The following is a 24765-nucleotide window of genomic DNA, read 5'->3' as shown; positions in this document are numbered from 1 at the left end:
AAGGTTTTACTTTTTTATTTGAATAGTGTTTTGAATGTGAGTCACAAACAGTATTTTTATGCTAAATGAAAATGCAACACAACATCCAGATATGAAATCTTCTGAAAGATACACAAATGAACAGCACAACAAAATGTGAAGCAAACATGAGAAATGTATTTAAATAGATGACAGATCAATGAATTTTGACACTAATACAATCTTTATGGCCAAAGATTGGTTGCTTTTTGAAATTTATTAATTTAAGTATTTATTTTTTCTTTCCATTCTGGTAAAAATGTGACTCTCTTCCTACTACAATGTGTTGTTTTCTGCCAAATCTGATTGGAATAATGCCCAGAGATTTAAATAGAGTATATGGAATGCTGTTGAATGTAGATGCCAGCCTCACTTGACAGGTCAGACACAGATATCCATAAAACCAAACAGCACTGTGGCTTTGTCTTGAGTCGTTGTTAAGAGTTACGGAATTTAGATCTACGTCAGCCCACAACATTCATCTTTTTCGCTAATTATTACCATCATGAGACCTTACATTAACACGAAATTACAGCAACAATGAAAAGCAAGTGAAAAGCATGTCGTAATGATCATCATGTACACTGATTTATTTTTGTGCCAGAAAAAAAAAAAAGTCTGATTTGTCCTGCCAACAGGACCACTGATAAGATATGGCCCATTCATAATCTCATTCGAATATTAAATACATGTTCATAGAAATACTCTCAGTTACTTTATTGCTGCAATAGTATTCATGCATAATAATAATAACCCGGTATGTCGTACTGGGCCACTGGGCACTGTGTTGGTGAAGTAATGCAACTGCACAGTCACTGTAACATATGCAACATTGGGGCTTAGTTCATATAAATGGATTCAGGGTTTTGTCTTTGAATAGTTGAATGATTTCTTTCCAGAATGAACATATGAACACTTTGAAACTAGTCTACTGAATGCAAGGATAACATCCACTGTTACTCAAAACGTACTGTCTACTAGTGTTATACGAGTGATTGATATCTCACTTTGGAATTAAAATTGTGCAGGTCCAGTTGAAAAGTTCCCGAACAAAGCTGCACACAGATATTTTACTTAAAGGGCTTGGGAGACATCTTATTGTGTCTTACACTTGATAAATAACTTACGAGATGGTGATTAATTAGATAAAAATTTCCAGTTGATGTCTAGGAGGTGACTACAACTTGTCACAAATCAACGTGGTCCTTTGATCTGGGCCTGGCAGAAAGCTTTCATACAGCAGATACTGAAAGTAACTAGCTATGTGACTTTGGGTAGAACCACATCTGAATCAGTACTGTCTTAATAAACATAAACAATACCAACTGCATGATCAAAACGATGATTCTGGATCGTTCAGGCTAAGATAAGATACCTTAGCACTCACTCAAAGACAAACAGTCTCGACAGAACAAGTGAAAGCAATGTAGTGGTATAGTTCAATAAAGCAATAAAACTTAGATGAGATGACATGATTTATGGTTTATGGGAAACATACTTCCTCAAAAGGCGAACAACAAATAAAATATCTTGTCTGCCTCACACAAAGACAGAACGTCAAAGAGCCGTGTGCTTTTAATAACCAACATGATGCAGTTTAACGTCAGGCAGCAACTTAAGGATATATAACAGGTACTGTCAACTGAAGGATATGGTGATAACTGGCCAACCTGCACACACACACACACACACACACACACACACACACACACGTTGTCTCTCACACACATCCAAAGTGCATTATTACATTAGCCCTGTATATCATGACAGATAAACAAAATACATTATATACATTTTCTTGTTACCAAACAATGTCTTGTAAATAAAGGTTTCTCTTTTGGTTTAACAGATCACCCCCCAAAGGTTTTGTTGCGAAGCTACTGAAGTCCACGGCAGCCATCTAATCCAAAGTGCCTCTGAGAGAGATGGAAGTGAGTAGTCTTGTCATCGTATCTTTATATAAATAACTTTGCTGGCAGGCTGGGTCGCTGCGGCAAAATGTGGTGTTGACAGTATTCTTCAAATGTTATAATGTGATACTATTTCCCTTTTTTTTGTCTATTCATAATGTAGTAGCAGGAAGAAAAGTCAAAATTGGCATATTTTTGTATTTGGAATGCCTGTTAAACAACAAGGTGTGGTCTGATTAGAGTTGTTGTTAATAATTGATTGTTGTGAAGAGTTATTGTTGCATTGTCTTTCTATATGAACACGCAGGTCAAAGTAAAATGAAAGTACTGTTGAGTTGGGGGCCATAGAGAGTTTTTTAATCTTCCTGTGATCCTACAGCATGTTGTTGATAGAAAGCAATATCTTTGAAAGACTTAAAACAATAGACAGTCCATGATAGTCAGTGTGGTCATTCTAGATGAGTAGCCACTTAATACACTTGAACTGTGTCTGAAATAAAGGACCTGCTGTTTAAAAAGCTACTAAGAATTTGGAATGGTAATTGATATTGGGGGATGGGCTTAGCAAATGGTCAATTAAGGAAATTTCATAACCAAATTAGGTGTATTAGTACAAGCTGAAGCCTGAAACTCCTCAGGAGAACACCTATGTGTCCAGGGTCTTTGGTTCCCAAAGTCCTATGTCCCCAGGGCAGGACTCCTGATTTTAGATAGCAGTCAACATCACACAGCTCTGTATGACCTGGAGGTGAAACTAAGAAACTGTGCCACACGTAGGTCCTCTTTGCATAGGTCCTCCTCTTTCACTGAGATGGAAAAGTTCACATTCTTTGGTCCTTTTTCATGTACAAGAAAAAGAAAATTAGGTAGGCTGGGAAGAACTTCTTTTAGCACCCCTTGCCATTGTTCCCATGATGGTTGCTTTCTGTACCTTTTAAACTTTTAAGCCTGTTATGTCTGTCAAAATTCCTGGGAACCAAACATCCAGAACTGGGATCAAATAATGAAATGAACAACTTGCGGCATTACGCGACTGTGTGTGGTGAAAAAACATCAACAAAAGGATCACCATGAAAGTCCAACTGCTATCTTTCTCTCACACTAGCCAAACTAAAGCAAAAACCTCAAAAAGTAACAGAAGTAATTAAAATTAACCAAATCGTAGTGGCAGCTCTCAACCTCAGTTCTTCAGTTCATCAGTGACAGAGACTAAGCTCTTTTCGAACCAAGCATTTTTTGCACTGGACCACACAACACCAGTGGAAACGACACAGGCAGTTCTCCTCGAACACCACTGTTTCCTCCCGGTAGCCGCGCTCGCAGCACAGCAGATCGCAGCCACTGATGTCCATGGCTGTGCTGTTGCATATGCGCCCCCGTGTCCCCAGTGAACCAGTTTTCCGATTTGCGAGGCAGAAATCTGGCGATTCGTCGGAGTAGATTAGATCCTGCTTATCTGGCGGCTTTATGTTCTGGCCAACAGGGATCAGGGTCTTGCCGTCATTGCCTCCCATCACCTTGGAAGCGCCATTGAAACGCTCAAGCAGTCGGTCGCCTACCTCACGGAAATGAGGCATCTTTTTCCAGCATGTGCGCAAGGTGCACGAGCCCGACAGTCCGTGGCACTTGCACTCTGTCCGCATGTAGAGCTTCACCGCCTGGGAGGGGAAAGTGTGGAGGGGTTGGGAGGGTTTAGGGTTTTAGATGGCGGGGGAAAGGAGAAAGGTGAAGGAGGGCAAAGAGGAGGTAAAAGTAGAGACAGAGAGAAGGTTTATCAATCGCACAAGTGACGGAGAACTGCTTTTGACAATGACAAGTTCTCTAAAGAAGTAATTTATTATTGTGTTTTCTTGAAACATGGTCACTGCATCACACATCTCACACATACCCACACACACACACGCATGCATGCACGCACACACACTGATAGATAAAGATAAAAGCAGACGCTATTCAGAAGGAATTTAACTCCACAACCCCCCTCTTTCTCCATGTTGCCTCTGGCCTTCCTACATCTAACAAGCCTTGACAACAGATCATTTACTTATACTGCACATAATTAACCCATCACACACACACTTGCAAAATGTGTATACAAGATACACACACATGCATGCACACACACAGGTTTACACACATCATCATGCGTTTATTTCTCAACGTCTGGGCATTTGTGTGCAAGTCTTGTCTTTAGTTGAAACGGTTTGTTCACTAATGCTGCAATTGGACTACATCCCAAAACCCTCCTCTCCTTTCTACCTGCTTTTGACCCCAACTAAAGTGAACTTTGTAACTCTGCGTTTTCTTGTGTCAACATCTTGCAAGTGGGTGTAACAAAGTGAGACCAACAAAAGATCTGCAGTATTAACCAAGCTATATTAGATATTCAATTAAGTACTTTCTGCTGTCGCTACTTTATCTCCGCTTTAGTTGACTGATCGAGGCCATACATCATATGAACAACAAAGAAGAACTTTAAACCTCTAGAGGGGCTGTAGAAAAGTTAGAAGCTACCTGCCTCGAAGGCTTGAAAACAAAATGTGTGGCACACTCTTGTTTTTGTGTTTCAGAAACCTGATTCTTGTAAGAATATCAGCTTACGCTGCTACACAAATATGGCTGGGGGCGACGTCTTTCTCTTTTGCATGTTCATGGAATGATGGAACATTCCTCAGAACAAGGAGCACTTTTGCTGCTAAAACCTTTGGGAGTATCGGGAAATATCAGAAGGTGTTTAGTGCAGCTCAGTAGCAGTTAAGTTAAATTTGTTTTGCAACGCGCACTGCAGTTGTGTTCGATCTTCACTACATGGACAAAAGAATTAGGACACCTGATCATTAAACCAACAGACCTTGACATTGCATTTTTTGCAACAATAACAGCTTCCACTTGTCTGGGAAGGCTTTCCGCAAGATGCTGGAGTGTTTCTGTGGGAAGTTTTTTTCATGCAGTAGAGCATTTGTGAGGTCAGGCACTGATGTCACAATCTCCGTTCCAGTTCATCCCAAAGGTGTTGGATGGAGTTGAGGTCAGGGCTCTGTGTGGGCCAGTCAAGTTCTTCCACACCAAACTCATCCAACCATGTCTTTATGGAGCTTTGCTTTGTGCACTGTTGCACAGTCATGCTGGAATAGAAAAGGGCCTTCCCTAAACTGTTGGCACAAAGTTGGAAGCATAGCATTGTCCAAAATGTCTTGGTATGCTGAAGCATTAAGATTTCCTTTCACTGGAAGTAAGGGGCCAAGCCCAACCCCTGAAAAACAGCCACATACCACACCTGAATTCAATAATAAAAAGGTTTGCCCGTTGCCCGGTTTTGTCCGTATGGTGTATTTCTAACTCTACACATTCAAAATGTAATATAAAGTGTGCAGACATAATGAGGCACTAATTCTGAAACTGTCTCTTACCAGCCGCCCAGCCTCGTTGTTGTGCAAGTCAACGAGTGTCCTGATGTCACTCTTGCCCCTTCTCCTCTTGGCATCCATAAACTGCTTTGACTTTTCATAACCAAACTCTACATCATCTCCGCAGCCCCCCCACTCCCACTTCACTCCATCCCCAGAGGAGGGTGGTTTTGGCGGTGCCCTGTTCCTGGTCGCCTCACATCCACACTGCAGGAGGTCTCCCATGCTGCAGGCCTGGGTCACAGCGTGGGTCACACCGGCTGCAGTGATGGCATAAACAAACGCCGTCTCCCGGATATCTACGGTACAAGGGACAAAAGAGGGGCTTAAGTTTACTGTTTGATTCTCAGGTTTGGGTTTGCAAACAAGTTACGAGTTAAATACATGGGCATTTAAGTGATTTACTAATATGTGAATTTTAGAATTTTAACATAGCTTAAAGCAGTAGTTCATATTCCAAATGTAATCAGGCAAACCATAAAAATTCAGAACAGAAGTGTGGAACTTGCGTTCACGTCCACACTGAGGTAGGAGGTAGGCCAAAATGCTGAACTATTAAGCAATAGTTCAGCATTTTGGGAAATATTCCTATTTGCTTTTTCAGGAGTTAGTTGAGAAGACTCATACCAATATCATGTCTGTAGCCTAGACTGAAAACGAGGGGAATCTGCCAACCAGCATCTCTAAAGACAGAACAGAGCCAAGCTAGGTGTATCTGCTTTTTAGGTTTACTAAACTTCCACATGATTCCATTATGACCCTGACACAACACGATAAATACCTGCAGCACACATTGCATCCCACCACATTCAGACATCTGTTGATCTTTTTATTTGCATATTCTTTCATGGAGCTCTTTTTATTTGATCATTCCCATGTCCTCCACAATCAATCGCAGGACAACAACTGGGAAAAACTGAGTGCACTACAAGTGAAAGAAGCTGGTTTCCATCCGTCCAATCATTCAGGCATCTTTCCATCCATCCAGTCAGTCAATATTGCAGCTACATGGAACAGGATAAAAGCATCTTGCTCTCAATCCTTGTCCATTACTACGATCTCAAGAGTCATTGGATTTGTGGTGCTGAGAGGTTGGCTATTTCTCCCTCTCACATGCACACTCATACACATTCTCATACATTCATCCGCACCACAGCTGCTGCTTTATTTCTGGTGCAGAGCTTAACCTTCTTGGCTAAAGGCACGTCCAACCACAACTGCAAATTGATCATCTGTCCTCGCCCGTGGCTTCAGCATCATTCTCAGCCTCGGCTCAACACGTCTTTATCCTCAGTTATTGCAGCTATTGTCATTCACTCAACAACAAAGGAGCAGCTTTGAAAGAGTCTCAGCAGACCTACTGGGCTGAAATAAGAGATGGTCCTTTGAAAATATATTATTCATTTTTTCCCTGTTTTCACTTGTGTACTACTGACAGTGATCATAGATTAGTCTATTTTGCTGTTACTGTTAAGCTAAGATAATCCTTTATTAGTCCCATTACTGGGAAATTACTGTTGAAACACTGATTGAATCCAGATTTATTTAACTTATAAATTTTTGGCTGAATTAAGTTTTTTTCACAGGATTTGTGGACACTGTGTGTAAATTTTGCCTAGAAACAAGCAAGCTGTGGGAATGGTTGGTGACACTGATGACTAAAACGACCGACCTCTGCCTAGGTAGATGAGACACGAGGGACCGAGCAAAGAAAAAGAATAGCCACTTAGCGAGCCATTGTATGTGTGTCGAGACTAAGCAAAGAACTTTTATTCCAGAGAGCTGGAAGGCGGCGAGCGTGCAGTCACCACCGCTGATGCTGCCAACTCCATATCGCATGATTCAGTGAATGGGATTCATTAGGAATGGTAACACACACACACACAGAATGGGTGGCGTGCGACGAGAACTGCACACCCTAGCACGCCGTGATATCAATACCAGCTGTACACCCCAACACCCAGAGATGTCTCCAGTGCAGGCAGGTTTTAGTGCCAATGTGTACATGTGTGAAAAGTATCGTTTTATGTAGATTTAAAGCATGTAGTCAGACAGACAGTCAGATTTTGCGTCTTATTTTGATACCTAAAATGAACATAAAAAGGATTTTTTTTTTTTTTAATCCAATGGTTTAAATTTGTTTGGGATTGGCTGTGGTTGATGCCAGACTGAATTGAACCACTTAAATGTGAGAGCTTACATGTGCACAATGATACACGTAGTGCATTTCTGCAACTGTGCATGCATATAAGTGTGTTTATACCACAGCCTCTCACGCTTTAAGTGTGTGTGTGTGTGCAAGCGTATGTGTGCATGCATGAGTGTGTGTGTGTTCTTGCTGTTCCTACAGTGCAACAGAACAGTGCTGATATTTTCAGGAGCAACAACATACTCAAGTCAAGATGTGTCATCTCCAAAACATCCCTGCATCCATTTAGAAACACGTGTGTGGAACATCAGCACACAACTCATTATTAGTACAATATGGTGATAGCAACACAGGCTGTGTCCAAACAAGATGGGAGCCTCTCCAGATGTCCTCAAATGCTCTGGTGAAATGGTGCATTTAGTACAGGAAAGCTGCATGTGGGAAATGTCATGTTTCGATACGTTTAATTAAAAGCGAGGAAGTATTATATTACCTTATTATCAATAAAATTGTTATTTGGGCTTATTTTCATCTAGTGGTTGGTGACTTGGAGCAAAATGTACAGAGAAAGCCAAAAAACAGAGTATAAAGAAGAAATAAAAAAAAATAGAGAGCAGGAGGAAACAGAGAAAGAACACAGAGACAAGGGTATTGTTATGTGTGAAAGAGGCTATCAAAAATCTGATGATTTGGGGCACCCTGTTTCATATTTTCCTCTGAGACATGAATTCCAAACAAATTCTCTGCCACGGTGGGTGTCTGGGCCTGTCTACGTCTGCTTCTAATTCCAGAAGGGCTTTCTGCAGGAATTAGCACATATTCTTTTAATACTCTGACTTTGAGGCAATGATACAAGCCCATCTGGGATGTTAAAACTGAAAAACAGTTCTATGTAAAATTACCTCACAATCCACATAACCATAGTTCAATAAAAATCTATTTATTTTCTCAAAGGTTGAGGAGTTAAGGAGGATCCTCTGTTTTGGTGGGTTAGGTGGCAATGAGTGGTGGTCACATCAGGTGCTCTTTCAGTTACACAAAGATTAGGGCATGCAGTGAGGACTGAAGGAGACCAGTAGAGAGACTAATAGTCAGCCAGAAAGTCAGTGGAAGAAGCTGTCTGCAGGTGGACTGCAATTAAAAATGTTGTGGTATTCTGTATTCTGTAAATGTGGTTGAACTGTGAACTAAGTAAAGTATTCGATGAGAAAAGGTACAACAAGTGGAATTAAATGCAAAGTAAATAGAGAGAAATGAACAAAAGTCTTGGGACCCCTGAAATGCTGGAATAGAAAAGGGCCTTCCCTAAACTGTTGTCACAAACTTGAAAGCATAGCATTGTCCAAAATGTCTTGGTATGCTGAAGCATTAAGATTTCCCTTCACTGGAAGTAAGGGGTCGAGCCAAACCCAACCCCAAAATCAGCCCCATAACACACCTGAATACAATAATACAAAGGTATGCTGCCAATACTTTTGTCTATATAGTGTATTTCTAACCCTACACATTCAAAATGTAAACAGAACGTGTTCAGACATAATGAGGCACTAAATCTGAAACTGTCTCTTGTCTCTCTTGTCTTGTGTACATATCAAGAAAAACAATGTGATACACAAGAGGAAGAAGACGAAGATAAAACAGATGTGAACGTACTGAAATAAGAATGACTTAACAGTAATCTGGGAACCACAGAGCTGCAATACATGAAACATTTCTGTCTGTCAAGAATCACTCCATCGATTCATCCATCTGTTTTGAGGCTGCCATCCAAGAAAAACAACAGGTTCCACCACAATGTATTTTGAGGTCCAACTATATTGCTACAGATGTCTGTACTGTGTGATGATGTGTCTTACACCTGAGCAGGTCTGAGCATAACTCACCATCAGCTGTGATCAGGTAGTGAGTCATGTTTTCAAGGTGCGATGGAGAGCGTGAATCGTGAAGCACAGGGAAAAAACATATTTTTTGCTGCTGGTTTTGACGACTTAATTTATTCATTATCTGTGCGTGTGCCTTTTTTTCCCCCTAAAAACCATACAATATGAACATAAATCAAACCTTGAAGGGTGACAGGTCAGGGAGAATTGCTGAACACGCATTGTCTGGCAAACATACTCTTACAGTAGTCCAACTCAATTACTTTAAATGCCAATTAAAGAGAGGAAACACACAGTATGCAAAAGTACAAACATGTGTATACCTGTCTCTGTACCTCTCTCCACCTGTGTGGATCATTAGTGACCAAATATTTGACACAGTTGATGACTGGTTTAATTATTTTGCAACCACTGAACAGCCCAAAGTCCTTGTTAATTCTACAGCAGGGTAATCCTCCGTACACAACACCCCCCATGTGATCACTAGCATCACTGCATGCTGGCTGGCTCGTGATACAAGTCATAACCGCTCCAGGCTCTGTATGTTATTTAAACACAGCGAAGATCGTGGAAAGGAGGATAATAACCACCAATTAATGACGAGAACGCTGAAATTTGACCTCGTTTTGAAGCCGACTGTATGTGAACGTTCAATTCCATGGGAGAGAACATTTCAGTTCAGATGCAAAATGAGTTGTCATTCTTGTGTCAACATGTTCATTCATTCGCACTTCTTGCAATAAAGGTGCGAAATGGCAGTGTTTCAGTAATGTTGTGAAATCAACTAAAGCCCCTATTACATGAACGCACACATTTCCACACCTTTATCCCTCAGGATTTCTTTCTCCTCTCATGGCTTCATGCAAAACTCTTCAAGTGAAAAAGTAAATGTGCGCCGAGCCACGTGAATGTCTGCATGTGTGTTATTTCAGTCGTTAGGCCATGAATGCAACTTATCTTTTTGCTCCATTGACAAGATTTACAGGCACATACAGCAGCCATGCCGTGCCCCTTAACATGTCGCTAAACAATGCGGTGCTGCAACGCTTATGTTTGAATAGTGGGTGAAGATAGCCTGGAGATGTTTTTGTCAAGGGAGTCCAAAAAAAAAAAAGAAAAAAGACGGTTTAGCAGGCTTAGTTGTGCTCCAGACCCAAACACCCTGTGGCATTGTTTTCACTGTACAGTTGTAACCCTAACATAACCACACAATGAACTTTTCTTTGTCCAGAATCGCAATTTACTAAATCTATGAAACAAGCCAGGCTGCACACAGACAGTCATCATCACCATGGGCACTTAGACTATATGGTAATCAGACGAAAGTATTTACTAAAGCACGTTTTCCAACATGCATGCAAATACAGAAAAGAAATATGTTCTGGCAGCAGATGAAGGGAAATGGAAACGTGTAGCTTGCATAAGGGACTGATGCATCCACATGAAACTTGTTTCAGTCAAAATATTTCAGTCATAGTTTGTTGTGACAAAGAAGTGTCTCTGCCCATTGAAAACCCCATCTAATATTAACCAAAAAGAGGGGCAATTCAGTGAATATAAACAGTGGCTCATACCAAATACCAAAGCAAATCCACTAACAGTCTGCTAGGTGTTTCTTATCCAGCTGTTGCCTTAATACAACTTCAAGAATAAAGTCTGAGAACAAGTGAGGCATGCCTCCACCTTCAAAGCCTCTGTGTGTAGTAGCTAAATCTATTTTAAATGTTAAAAAAAGAAAGAAAACAAATAAGCATAGGAAATTCCCACGGGCACAGGGATGGTCAGATCTCTCTACTAAGAAAACTTATGTCATTCTAATAATTTGAAAGCGTCTGTTATCAGATAAAACTCTAAAAGGAGGTCAATGAGGTTAAGTAAACCACTTAGTAAGAATGAGCAGTAAATACAAAGGCACTTTTATTTTGACATTTACTGGTACCAGTTCATGACACACAGCCATTAAGAGCAGAGCCAGGTAATTGAGGACGGAGGCTTCAAAACAAAGGAGCACTCTGGCCTCCCTTATAGACAGGCAGGAATTTATGATTAATTACTAATCTGTCTTCTACTGGTAGATTCTTGTCCCTGTATCCCTCTGTCTTCCTCTCTATCTCAATCTATTTTCATGTCATGTTGTTTTCCCTCTGACTCTGACGGAGGCACTTGCAACACGGGCAGTATCATATATTCAAATGAGATAAGAGCGGAAAAAAACATGCTTTTTCATCATTAGCTGCATGAGTTACTGACCGAGTGATAACAAGGACAAGAAAATAAATCTGACACATCTAATATTGTATGTTTTGTATATATGATTAAAAAATTAAATTTATATCTCATATCTATGTCTCAGCAGAGAGTAACAAGATTACAACCTTACAATTAAATGATTTCTCAGCAGCTGCTCTACACCAAATTGTTTAAGTCAAACGTACCTTCTGGCTGTCAATGTTAAAAGTTTACATCATAGTCAAAGAGCATTTTTAGGATTTTGTACTTCATGACATGAAGTTTTCACGTAGGCCTTTAAGTAATCACAAGTTTTCCAAGATATTATGCACCTTTGATGCAAAAAGTCCCTCTGATTGAAAATAACAAATCAGGACTGACTATTTTATCACGGCATGGAAAATGAATATGATTAAAATGTCATGCGCCACCTCCTTGTGACATTAATGACAGATAAGGACGAAACTTCAGCATACACATCTTCTAGCAATGAGATCCCAAAATGGGTTTAATAACATGCTTGACACATTTTATTTTGAAATATCAACCATTACCTGTTTGTTGACTCAACACAGAGAGATAAAGGCTCTCTGTAGTACCAGTCAAAGACGAGACAGGCAGCTCTCTATGAATCTAATCATACAAGAGAAAAACCAACACAGTAATTGGAGAAGACCCAGCCGTGACCCAACATCAGTTATATTACAGACTTCAAAGAGCTGGAGGAAGATGTTAAGAGATCTTAAGAGAGATGTCCAGAAAAAAGCGCAATTTTAGCTGATCATTTCAAGCGTGCCCAATCTGATGAGGAGGAGAGTCAGTCAAGTGTGAATAGGTCTGGTCTGAAATACAACAGCTGCCCTTGTTTGTTGGAGTGCCATCAGACAGGGATCTGACCTCAAACTGATGTAAGGCCATCAACTGTGGTCATGAGGTCATGGGTTCAGAGCCTAAGGTACTCACGGCTGAAAAATGGGACATGACAGGATTTTTAATCTGTTTTTTCAACTACATGAAAAGCTTTTGAAAGGACTGATCCTGATTCCATAACCTGTACGACTAGGTTAGGAAGGATCAAGAAACAAATCAAGTAACAAATAAATTTTAATTTTTTAACAAGTGTCTGACCAAATACAGCCTACTGGTACGACCTGTTTAAGGCAGTTTAGTTGATTTTAATGCTTAGCTCAATATTTTGGGAAAACTCTGCTTTCGGAGAAGGTTGGTCCAAAATTTGCTCACCAAAGGACACATAGCCTATTGTTTGACCCCAGTGACCCCAGAGAACCACTGTGGCTTACCCTGTATTTAAAAACAGAAACTGACATTTTTTTGGCACAGAGAAAATAAATTTGGACAGATCCAGGCTAGCTGATTCCCTTTGCTTCTAGTCTATGCTAAACTGAGATAATCTGCTGCTGGCTGTAGCTTCTTACTTAACCAGTACAAGAGTGGTGTCAATTTTTACATCAAACTCTCGATGAGGCGAAGAAGCGTGTTTTCTAAAGTGTCAAACTATTACTTTACATACTCCATGGTAGATAATAGGGGTAAAATACAAGAAAACAGGAACAGGTAGGTGAGTTATTGACAAGCAAAACACATCCCGCTGTTCCCTTACTCACCTTGCTGTAGTATTTTGCCAAAGTATTTGTTGTGGCTAGTGCAGTTCCACCGGCGGTACCTGAACTGGTACTGGCACTCCCTGACGCCCAGCCTGGCCCCTTTGGCCACCTCACTGACAATCTCTGGCTGAGTCTGGCACAGCTCAGCCTGCTTCCCCGCAAGACGCTTTGCCTTCCTGCAAATGCTGTTGGGGTCCATCACCAGTGGGCTTCCCACCGCCCTGGAAAGTTTAAACAATGTCAGAGACATGATATCAACTCAGTAACATGATAACAATAGAAAGATCCCACTTTTCTTTTTGTTGAGCAACACCTGCTAACTTAATCACACAGTAAACAGTGTGGCTGCACTCATCGGCAGCCACAAACCAAATGCAAAATGTTTTTTTCTGCAGCTACTAAGCCTGCCAACTCTGCCCACCACTTCTCAGCTGTGGCGACAATGTGCTCCTTGAACAGGCACGTGGGAGACAACAGAGCCGCGTTTCCCAGAGGCATCTTAGCTCTGACGTTAGCTTCACAAGTCTGTATTCTGCTGTTGGACTGCACTGGAAGAACTGTGTGGTCCCCTCAGAGTTGGAAGTGAAATAGTTGGAAGTCTCTTAACAGACAGGCAGTTTACAGTTGCTCTTAATGCTAAGTTGATTTTGGTAAACCAGAAGGCAGACTCTTTAGATTTCCTGATGATACAGCCTCTTTGAATATTTTGGAACAGTTAGAAACTTCACCGCTTAAACCACACATATCCCTCGAATCAGCCCTGCTCAAAAACACTCCCAGATTAAACTCATCCAAATGAAAACTGTACGTATTATATTACAATTATAAAACCAAAAAAAGTGACAAAATCAATCAAGCCTGCCTCATGTATTTGAAATATTTAAAACATACATACATCTTGCATTTGATGAATATGGACCCCTGGACCTCCTCAACAGCTTTGACAGATGGCTGTATATAATAAAGATAAATAGTTTATTCTAACTCTTAATGGGAAAGAGGGACTTTGGCTCTGCCACTCAGAAGCACTGCCAGCATTTTTGGTCTCTTCAGTGGCATACGAGCAACATGGCTTCATAAGATGATTTTATTTCCACTCTTTTCTTCCTCTCCATGTCTGACCTGTCCTTCACTCATCCCCTCTGTGCTGTTAAAATGATGTAAATTCAATTTTCTTCCATCCCTCCCTTTACTCCATGTCTCCCTCTTGACTCCTCTCCACAGTTGACTTTTCAGTTCCTGAATCTCAGCAGATGTGGTTACCATGAAATAAAGTAAAAAGGGTGTGCTTGACAGCGAGAAGGAGAGGTAAAGAGCGAGAGTGAGAGAAAGACTACCTCACAGGTTTTCATTCAGCCTTGTCCCTGTTAATCGCACCGCCTGATATCACTCATCTGCTTCGAGAGTTTGTTTTAAGAAGCAGAACAAACACTCTCGCCAATCCCCTCTCCTGGCGGTCTGATACTGCACACACACACACACACACACACACACACACACATGCAGGCATGCACATTCATCCTTTCACACTCCCTGTGTTTCTGACATTTTTGAAAACCTATCTATTTTTATTTTAGTAAAGCAGTTTATATGACAGACTAACATGTCAACACGGGATCAAATGAAAACCCTGTTCATAGTGAATCTTGTGTCAGCCTCTCAACCAAAAACGCCATGGAAAAGAAGATCCAGAGGCAAACTGCCCAAAAACTGTTATCTATAAGAACTTGTGACATGACACGTGACAATGATAGATGGTACGGTTGGTTTATGGTTTCCTCGTACTCCATTCTAATAATTCAATTTGTGAAGACTGAGGGGAGTACATCTATCTGATCCTAAAGCATGAGGCATGATATCTGGCGTATGATGTGAAAATGTGTGAACTTATAGTAAGTAAAAAAAAACCACTTAAACTTGCATGCGTGTACTGTCTATACAGACACATACACACACAAATCCACACACACTCCAAGGACACCCACTGTTGCATTCCTTCTACGATTATTGACAATATCACTATGGAAACAATGCTCTATTTTCAATACAGGTGTTCTGTGTGTGTGTGTGTGTGTGTGTGTGTGGTAGTCACACAGATAATTAAATCATACAGACCGTCTGTGTGTTAATTAGCAGGTACGCCTACATTACTTATCAACACACAATCCCTCTAAACAAGCACTCATTATCTACCCACTGGGATCAAGCTGTGTGTGTGTGTTAATCTGTGTGTGAGAGAGGAAATAAAAACCGATGTGCACATATACAAGTGTATTTCTGTTCAGTATGTGTAGAGTTTTATGGATGTGAGAAAAAGTATGTGTATTTGCTTGTTTGTGCCTGTGTGTATGTCTTTGCATGTGTGTGTGTGCGTGTGTGTGTGTGTGTGTGTGTGCCAGGGGGAGTGATGGGAAGCCAGCTCTGTCAGCAGCTCACAATAGCCAGCCTGGTTTTTACAATGGGAGGTGTAGAGTTGTAAAACTAGTGAATGTACTGGATGAAGCTTGGATGGAGTCCTGGAAGAAAAAGACAGAGAGCTTAGACAATGAGAGAAAAGTTTCCTTATGATCTCTTTTTGCACAAAAGCAAATGCTGCAAAGCGGACTTGTGAAAGAGTTTAAGACTGATTGGTTCTGGTGGAAGATCAGATATGCAACAACAATTGTAAAACGCTAACCCTAGCAATTTTTGTGTGCTTTACTGTTTTGTGGTAATTTGCATCCACGCTTTTTAAAATGTTTTTAAATGAGCGCTGGGTCAATAACTGACTGACTGCATTTCAATGGAACATTACTTCACCATTTTGCTTTCTTTTTGTTCAGTTTCCACACTCAACACTGGCAGATGACATCAGAAATCGGACATTGCACGGATCCGGAACGTATCTTATATCTGCATAAGCAGTATCTTCTCTCTTCCCTCCCTAACAATTATTTATCTTAAGAAGTCACAACAAATGAAGACCACAAAGTCACATGCTGCCATAAGCCTGTGAATATTCTCATTCATCCAGGTCATGGTTATCTCAAGGAAATTCAATCGAAAGCAGCTGGACTTAGATATTTGTCTTTGAAGACGTTTCACCTCTCATCCAAGAGGCTTCATCAGTTCCTGCTCGCTTGACTAGGCTGGGACTAGTCCAACTAGCTGGTGTGGAGATCCAGGTATTTAACCTCTGTGGAGGCATTCACATGGGCAGTGGTGTCATAGGCTCGTTTAATGCCCCATTGTGCCAAACAACAGTCGTTGAGAGACATGCTGCCATGTGATTTTTCTTGAGTGCAGTATCACACAGTTAAGATAATTTCAACAGCACTGCGGTGCTCGGACTGTGCTGATCTTAACGAGTAGGTATATCAACATAAAATTGTGAAACTCAGTGGCAAATGGTAACACGGTAGCATGAAATCATCCCTTAAGTTTTGAAACAGGGCATGCTGAGAGGAGAATGGGCATGTAGTCTGAATCGTAAAGTGGAGTGAACTGAGCTGGAAAAGCGCTTTGCTGATGACATACCCAAAAATGGGGTGCACTGATTGGATAATAGGATGAATGTAAGTGCCCAGCATTCTTGCCCTTGTTTGGAGATCGCAACATAAAAGTGGGCATCCCTGCGAGGCTGAAGAGAACAAGGCAATATTTCAGACCGCAAAAAGGTTCGAAGAAAAGCAGAATTGTTTTTAATGCACTGATTAGCGATGATTAAGAAGATCTGTGTATCCAAACAGCGCACAGTGGACTTTGCTATAGACCTCAGAATATGTCACTAGTGCATGTTGCACCAACTTAAGCGCACAAAAAATGAATCAAAAACTAAAAAAGAGGTGCATTTTTGCAAATCGCCTGTTTGCTTGTCTCATGCTCTGATGCCTTCTGCAGCCTCAGTGCAGACAAGAATACTTGAATGAATGACTCTTCCGCAGCATACAAAAAGATGACACGACCCTCTTAAAGCTCATACTAAACGTATACTCACAATGGGATGGATCAAATGCAATTTGCACACAAAATCCCACACACGGAACACACATAAGCACATTTATCTGCTGACGGGTTTGCTACTGTGCAGGCATGCACAAAGATAAAAGCACGTATACACTTGAGGAAAGAACTACAAAGTCAGACAGTAATCAGATCCTCTTCATGCAAAGTGCCACTGTTCCTCTCCCGGATGGATAACACCAACGAGGACGTGCAGTCGTTGATATTATCAGGGGTCTCAAGGAAAGGCTGTCTCGCATGAACAGGTCTTCATGACGATAAAGTCCCAGATCAGAGGCAGCGGGTCATATAGTGAGAGACAAAAAAGAAAAAGGAACAAAAATAACCAAATCAAAAGCCTTGATAGCAGGACTATCAGTGCTGCTACCACCTGCAACAAGTTAACAGCTGGTCCAATCCAGAACCTTACCTTGCGGTTCAAAAATCGAAATAAGTTCATATCCGTGATATGTTGTTGCCTTTGTTTTAAGATAAAAGCTTGGGCTGTTTTTCATAATGCGCCTCTAAATTAGGGGAAAACATAGTTTCAAATGAAGATATTAGAAATGGGTGGCTTATTCAGAATTTTCTGGGCCCAGAGTTGGGTCATAAAGAGATTAAAGATTGGTGCTCAGAGCAACCTCAAGTTTCATTAAGGATCTCACGGCACCATAGATAAAGTGCTGTACTGTACGGGGCCCTTCTTTTTTTCCCCTCCACCCACGAATGAGTGAATTTCATCCCTCCTTAATCCCTCAAGTATGCTGGAGATGAAGACAGTCACGACAAGCGCTAGTCTGAGACGCTAGAGTGAGAGAGGAAAAGAAAAGAGGGTCAAAGAGCGACGCCGGCTAAAGAGAAGTTGTCTAACGATAGAAACTGATGATGAGGGCTTCGGTGTAAGATAAGGGGTAGGCAGAATGAGAAACAGATAAAGTGATTAGTATCAAAACCCATGAAATTTGCATGGCAGTCCTAACAAAGAAGATGGGAGTTGAATGGGCGCAAATTCAGTACGTTGCCACTGCATTTACACTATGAAAGGGTCTGTGTGGCCTCAACTCACACGGGGACATATCGATCACTTTCAGCCATGTTTGATCATGCTGTTCTTGCTGAAAGCAAAGCTGAGAACAGTGAAATTTGTCTCGATAAAAACTCTCAGCACCCTTAATTTGTAATGCGCCCAATTTAAATAGTAGCAATAAAGTGTGACCAAGAGGAAACCAACACCACCAAACCAAGAAAAACCTCCAAAAGTTTGTTCAGTTGGAACAACTTGGTACAGTGGCACACCCAGCAGCACTGACGGCCAAATACAAAGATTGTCCAAGAATGGATATATTCAGATGAAAAACAGGGGTTGGTGCATGGATGTTTGTGGAGCTCAGCTATAGCTTTGGGATATGGAGAGCAGACTTGTGAAGGCTGATGGAGAGGAGGACTGAGTGATGGTAAATTCAACCTGGAACCGCTCTGTTAGCTAAAGCAAGCAAACAGGGGCTCATTCTTTTAGTGATTTGTTTTGCTATTTTCAGTGTGAAACTCCTCTATTGAACTGTGGTGTGTAACAGAGATGCTAGCTGCAGCTCTCTTTGTCAGTAATGTCCCTCAAGCAGTCATAGCGACATATACTGACAAGGTGTATGTCATTGGTAAGGTGGTATCTCTGGTTTAAATTTCTTGCAAAAGATTTGGCACGCAAGTAAGCCATCAGCAGAGGCAAACAAACCCAGGGGGTGAAACATAGAGAAGAACAAAAAAGTAAGCAAGGGAAAACACAAGAGAAATATAAGGAATGGCTCAAATGAGTGATGCAACTGAAAGTGTCAAAATGGCAGTGTGAGGCAGAGCAGGGCTTATATGAGGAGGTAACAAGACTCAGGTGAAACTAATCAGGGGTGGAGCAAACAATCAACACTGGCGGGGAAAAGAACAAAGACAGGAAGTGAAACACAGAGAAATCAAGACAAGACAAGACAATTTTATTTGTATAGCCCATTTTTACAAGCAGTTTGTCTCAAAGGGCTTAACATAACATCATAAACATCCTCTGCCCTTCGACCCTCACATCGACTAAGGAAAAACTCCCAGAAAAACCTTTAATAACACAATGGGTGAGGTTGCTCTGAGCACCAAAATAGATAGATAGACATCAGGTAGAAATCTTGCTCGGTGACAAAATAACATTAACAGTAGCATGAACAATAAGAAACAAGAAGACTTTACCCCAAAATCCAAAAAGATTCAAAACCTGCAACACTTTTTATATTTCAAGCTGACTTCTGCCCACTCCAGAAACATGAGAACTATTTTGCCTTTCTTTGTTGACTTACAGAGACATTATCTTGACATTTCTTGGACCATTTTACCCCTTTCCCCAAATATTTCTGACACTGGAACAAAATTCATGGATGAATCCACACAAAAATGCATATACGCACAAAAAGCGCAGACACACACATAGTCAACCTACACACACATAAACATGTTTAATTTGGTTCTCTTCCTAATGCCAAACCCACATAGTCATTTAAACTTTATCTGTACCCATCTCCCTGGTCCTGATTACACATCTCGCTTTTCAGACATGGAGTGGAGTGGACAAGATAAGATCTTTTACAACAAAACTCTCCTCTTGTGATGATGGTGGTTCTTACTATAGTGTGTGTGAGCGTACATGTTCCCATAACTGTATGATTGAATGAGTGCATTTGTGCATCTCTGAGTGCATGTTAAACAGATTAACCGGGATGGTTGAAGAAATATTTGGACTGACAGACACACAAACGGGAGGAGAGGAATGAAACACACACACGCACACACAAATGCAGTGTGTGTGCACCTGTAGGCCTGTGGCACGCTCCGGCCGGGCTGTCAGCCAATCGAGGGGCTGTGACAGACGCACACACTCATACACATTGAGCAAAGTTGGCCCTGCTAAGCACTGCAGTCAAAACCAGCATAAGAGAGCAAAGACATTCCTCACCCCTCTGAGTCTGTGAGCTGTGCTCTCTGCTCTCAGGCCAAATGATTAGAGCGTTCTAATCAGCAGAGGCTCTGAAAGGACAGCTATCTCCCCGCATTTCATCTCTGTCACTCTCTGTCTATCACTGCAGCTCTCTCTTTTCCTTCAGCGACAACCTATCTGCGTGATAGGTATTTTCCTTCAAAAGACAAGCACGGCTGAAGACGTACAGAGACAGAGACACTGAAGAGGAATGAGCATGAGACAGAGAAAGAGAGTTGTATGATGGTATGTCCAGCAGCTTTCAACAGAGAGCATCATTGTCCTGGCAGACTGGAGAGCAACACACAGGTGTGGCTTCACCCTATCTTCATCACAGTTGGGTACTGTGTGTGTACGTGTGTGTGTGTGTGGATCTCTGTATGAATGTGTGTACTTGTGTGTCTGCGTGAGGGAGCCAGCAAACAAGTGAGTGAGTAAAAGAAGATGACAACGTATGTCAGTGGGGATAAAAAGGAAGTAGCTGATTCCTTTGTGTTGATTCCTCTTAATCCACTACGGCTTTATTCAAAACAAATGTCCTGAGTCCTGCAGAGTGAGACTCTGATGCGAACACTGCAGAGGTTTGACACGAGGAGCTAATTGGTTAAAAATAATGAACTATGCAGAATGATAATTGGTGTTCTTTCCTCTCTTCCCACTGACCATGTGACAGATTAGGAACAGAATTCATGCAACTGTTAAAACAAATGATGCTGTGGTTGGTATAACACATGTATTCATGAGTAAAGGTTTGATAAGTGTTGTATTTTAATGAGATACATATCTTCTTATGCCTGCATCTCTTTCTTTTTGTAATTCTGTGTGTAAATGTGTGTGAAGGCAATATAGCCTGATGACCCCTGCAGGGAGCTCTTTCGCTCCACAGCACAGTTAAGCTACAGACCAACTACGCTCGGGCTAAAAGTGACCATTAAATACTAAACAGGCTGAATATCAAATACATCTTTTCCTCTATCTTTCTCCATCCACACTGAGCCTGAGAAGGAAAACAGTCTCCAGTCAATCCACCATGAAAAATCCAGTGTGGCCTTTGCATGTGGACAGGAAAAACTGACAAAACCTTTTTCAGACACTGTTGAAAAACTCTTTCCCCTAACCCTCTCTGCCATCAGTCTATCAGGTCAGTTTTTATTTACATTTATATTCCAGTATCACAAATCACATTTTGCCTCAAGGGGCTTGACAACATATGACAACTTGAATTCAGATAAGGAAAAGCTCCTCCAAAATCCCTCTCAACAATGAAAAATGAAAGTAGCCTCGGGAAGAGGAACCGAGCAGACATCGCTCTGCCACGACTTACAGACATGCAATAGATGATATGTGACCAGAATAGGAAAGAAAATGACAATATTTATTACAAAAATACAGATATATGATATATGTAGAGTCATCAGTCATGTTAAACATCAGTACTGTCACTCAGTACACACACTGTTGCCTGACCTACAGCTGGTATTTTTGAGCAACAGTATAACCTTTTCCCAAAGACAGATAAATGTCGCATTTGTTTTTTGTAAGTTACATGAAAATTACGTGTCTTGGAATTTGCGAAATGCGAACTGACAGTTTCATAGTGAAAAGCCAGCTTAAAGGAGAACAAATAATGAGTTTAGCTTCATGAAAAACACACTATCAGCGATGATAGAGCGAACTGGGCGGACAGAGCGGAGGCTTAGCCAGCTGAGACTCAGCAGAGTAACTGGACTGTGTCTGTCCCTCTCCTTAACGTAATCCTTGTTGGACATTACGCACTCACACAGTTTGCCAAGCAAAAGAGGACAAAGAACAATACAAGCCAATTTTTAAACTGTTGAGGAATTTAAGTATATACCTTTATGAAAACATCCTGAAAACAGGAGTGTATTTTCAGTTTTAGCCATTCAGTCTTTTCCTATCGTCGAGTGACGCTTCAGAGGATAACGTGTTTTCTGATATCTTCACTCAGGTAACTTGTCACGTTCCATATCCATTCAATTCTGTAGATAATGACACACACTTTTATGTTTTCCCAAAATTAGTCAGTCTGAGTCATTTTAATAAATCCTCGCAAGTTACCTGCATTATAAACCAACACGTTCAGGGATTACACACGAAGTGAAAGAATAATGGAAAAGCTTGTTGCGGAGATTAAAGCTCCTCTAAAGCTGCTGGTCCATCTTCCAGTCACACAAGGACATTCAGCAGACTTATGCAGACTCTCTGACACTACAACCCACACTGACCTTGACTGTGCTGTGAATGAACAGTGGGAGGATTCACTGAAAGAAAAAAAAAATCACAAAGCTTCACATTCAAACATTGCCGCTTCGCAAAATAGTGTGTGTGCGCGCAAGTGTGTGTGTAAGAGTGTGTGGGGGGAGTATTGGATGTTGTCTGATGAAACACTGCACTCAAGACAACGATAGGACTACACAGACAGACAGACAGACAGACAGACAGACAGGGACCCACATGGATAGAAAATATGTTATCAGCAGATCTGCAGAGTCTGTCTGTCTGTCTGTCTGTCTGACTGTCACACACCTTGAGGAGCTGAGCCTATATGGATTGTTTTATGATGACATATCCCCTGCGCCTGGAGGGCCACCTGACATTCCTGACTCTGAACCCCCACCACACACACACACACACACACACACACACACACACATCACCTCCAGCAGCCTCCCTCTCCCCTCTCCCCTCCATGTATCACTGCAGGCAATGAAGAGCAGACACCCCTTTCACCACCCTGCTTCTCTGTCGCTTCGTACTTAACCCTGGGGACCTATATTTCCCATATTTTGAGTGGTTGGTTTTTTAAAAATTGTTTCCATATTATATATAAATACATTAACTATGTTTTCTAATTTAATATTATAGAAAACATACAAAGAATGAAGTGTGAATAGTTGCTTTAACAGATATATGTTTGACACCAATGCAACAGGCATTTTTATTCTTTATTCTGCTTTATTGGTCAGTTTTTATGGATTATCTATATTATGTTAGTTTCTTTTTAAATTCTTGCTATGCAGCCTTGAGTGTGGTGATCAGATTTGACCAGACTCCAAAAGAGACGCAGGCGGCTCCCGGGCTATCCTGAGCATTTAGGTGAAAAGCCGGTGAGCTAAAGCTGGTGCTGTGGGTAAATATAGAAAACACGATGCCTTGTGTTTGTGAGCAGAAATCAAATCACAACTAACAAGGGCCAGATCACTTTAACTCCGGGCTGACACAAGACAGAGACACATAAAACACGTGGTAAACACAGAGCACTTACCACCAGAGGCCGATGATATTGACCGGACAGAGCAAGATGAAGAACAGGGCCAGTTGGATCCGTGAGAGACGAACCGTCATGGTGAACGCAGCGAATCCTCCAGGAGATTCCTCAGCAAAGTTTAAAGTTCTGACGAGCACAGCCAACACCGAGTCGGATTATTTCTTAAATACATATGAGGTCCTCGTTTTGTGACGGCACGCTCAGCAGAAGCTCACTGGAAACTGTCTGTCAGCAAGAGCGCAAAAAGTTCATCATCCAACTCCTCTTCCGTCGGGCGCATCTTAATGCGCAAGAAAGTTGGTCAAGAGGCTACTGAAGAGATGTCCGCGTTCAAAGGTGTGGTTAACCTCTTCATTGTCGTTCTGCTCTATCTGTCGCAGCGCATTACATGTTTTCAAGGAGAAGTGACGCCAAGCACTCCTCTCTGACTGCGAACCAGCGCACGAAACAGCTCCGGTCGTGAGGACACTCGGAGGCTCGCCACGCTTTGGGAGATATTTAAATCAGTTATATTAAAGGGGAAGAAGAAGAGCAACGCGCTCTCTCTAACAAATACCAAAAAAAAAAAAAATCTTGGGATTTGTTTTGGTGCTGCTGGGTGTTGATGCGCTGTGAACTGACGCGCTGGTGAACTTGGTGAAGTAAGTTTCGTTGCGCACCGGCTGCTGCAGGTAGAGGCGTCTGTGTGCCACAGTCTGCCGATGTGTTTTCCTTGGATGATAATGGGAGGGGGAAAAACGCGCTCGTCTTCCTCCACCTCGGTGTGACGTCGCTCCGGGCGAAGCGAAATCCTCACTGTCACTCAGAGAGAGAGAGAGGGAGAGAGGGAGAGAGGAAGACTGCAGTTCGTTTTAGGAAGACCCGGCTGAGGACAGAAAAAGGGTAAACACACACAGAGATAGAGAGAGAGAGAGAGAGCTGACATACAGTGTGTTTAGGGTGGACCCGAAATCAGAGCTTATGGAATGAGGTGATGTCAGCACAGGTGTGATGGTACCTTTCTGATATTTGTGCCAACAGACTGGCATCTGGGCTGCCTGTCATGTTTTATTGTTGTCCTCAAGAGGAATTATCTTTTATGTTCTGCATAAACGCGTGTGTGAGTGTGTGTGTGTGTGTAGGCAAAGGGTAGGTATTATCGCCTATCTGGCCAAGGGCACATCCATTGAAATTCAACACCAGTGTACTGTTGTCGCCCATAAAAGCCCTGACACCCGACTTCGTTCCACTGCAGTGATGCAATCAATCACGAGTGTAACACAAGGCG

At 41.6% G+C, this 24765-nt stretch overlaps 1 protein-coding gene across 1 annotated transcript; it reads right to left on the bottom strand.

The window, feature by feature from the left end:
* On the bottom strand, positions 1 to 24303 carry wnt6b (wingless-type MMTV integration site family, member 6b). Its single transcript, XM_046404735.1, has 4 exons — positions 23496 to 24303; positions 13219 to 13439; positions 5339 to 5634; positions 1 to 3586 (listed from the first exon to the last, which is right to left on the bottom strand). Exons 1-4 carry the CDS (start codon positions 23573 to 23575, stop codon positions 3125 to 3127), a joined length of 1059 nt encoding a protein of 352 aa, XP_046260691.1. The 5' UTR covers positions 23576 to 24303; the 3' UTR covers positions 1 to 3124.
* Positions 24304 to 24765: the final 462 nt, after the last annotated feature.

Source organism: Scatophagus argus, chromosome 11 (assembly GCF_020382885.2).
Source record: "Scatophagus argus isolate fScaArg1 chromosome 11, fScaArg1.pri, whole genome shotgun sequence".
NCBI classification, from domain to species: Eukaryota; Metazoa; Chordata; class Actinopteri; family Scatophagidae; genus Scatophagus; species Scatophagus argus.
This window is presented reverse-complemented; position numbering and strand designations above follow the sequence as displayed.

Excerpts from the sequence above, each read along its gene's own strand:
- wnt6b (XM_046404735.1), bottom strand. The coding sequence starts at position 23,575 with ATGACGGTTCGTCTCTCACGGATCCAACTGGCCCTGTTCTTCATCTTG. Across the intron at positions 13,440-23,495 it reads AATATCATCGGCCTCTGGTG|GGCGGTGGGAAGCCCACTGG; the intron begins GTAAGTGCTCTG and ends TAAACTTTCCAG. Across the intron at positions 5,635-13,218 it reads TGGCAAAATACTACAGCAAG|ATATCCGGGAGACGGCGTTT; the intron begins GTGAGTAAGGGA and ends CTTGTACCGTAG.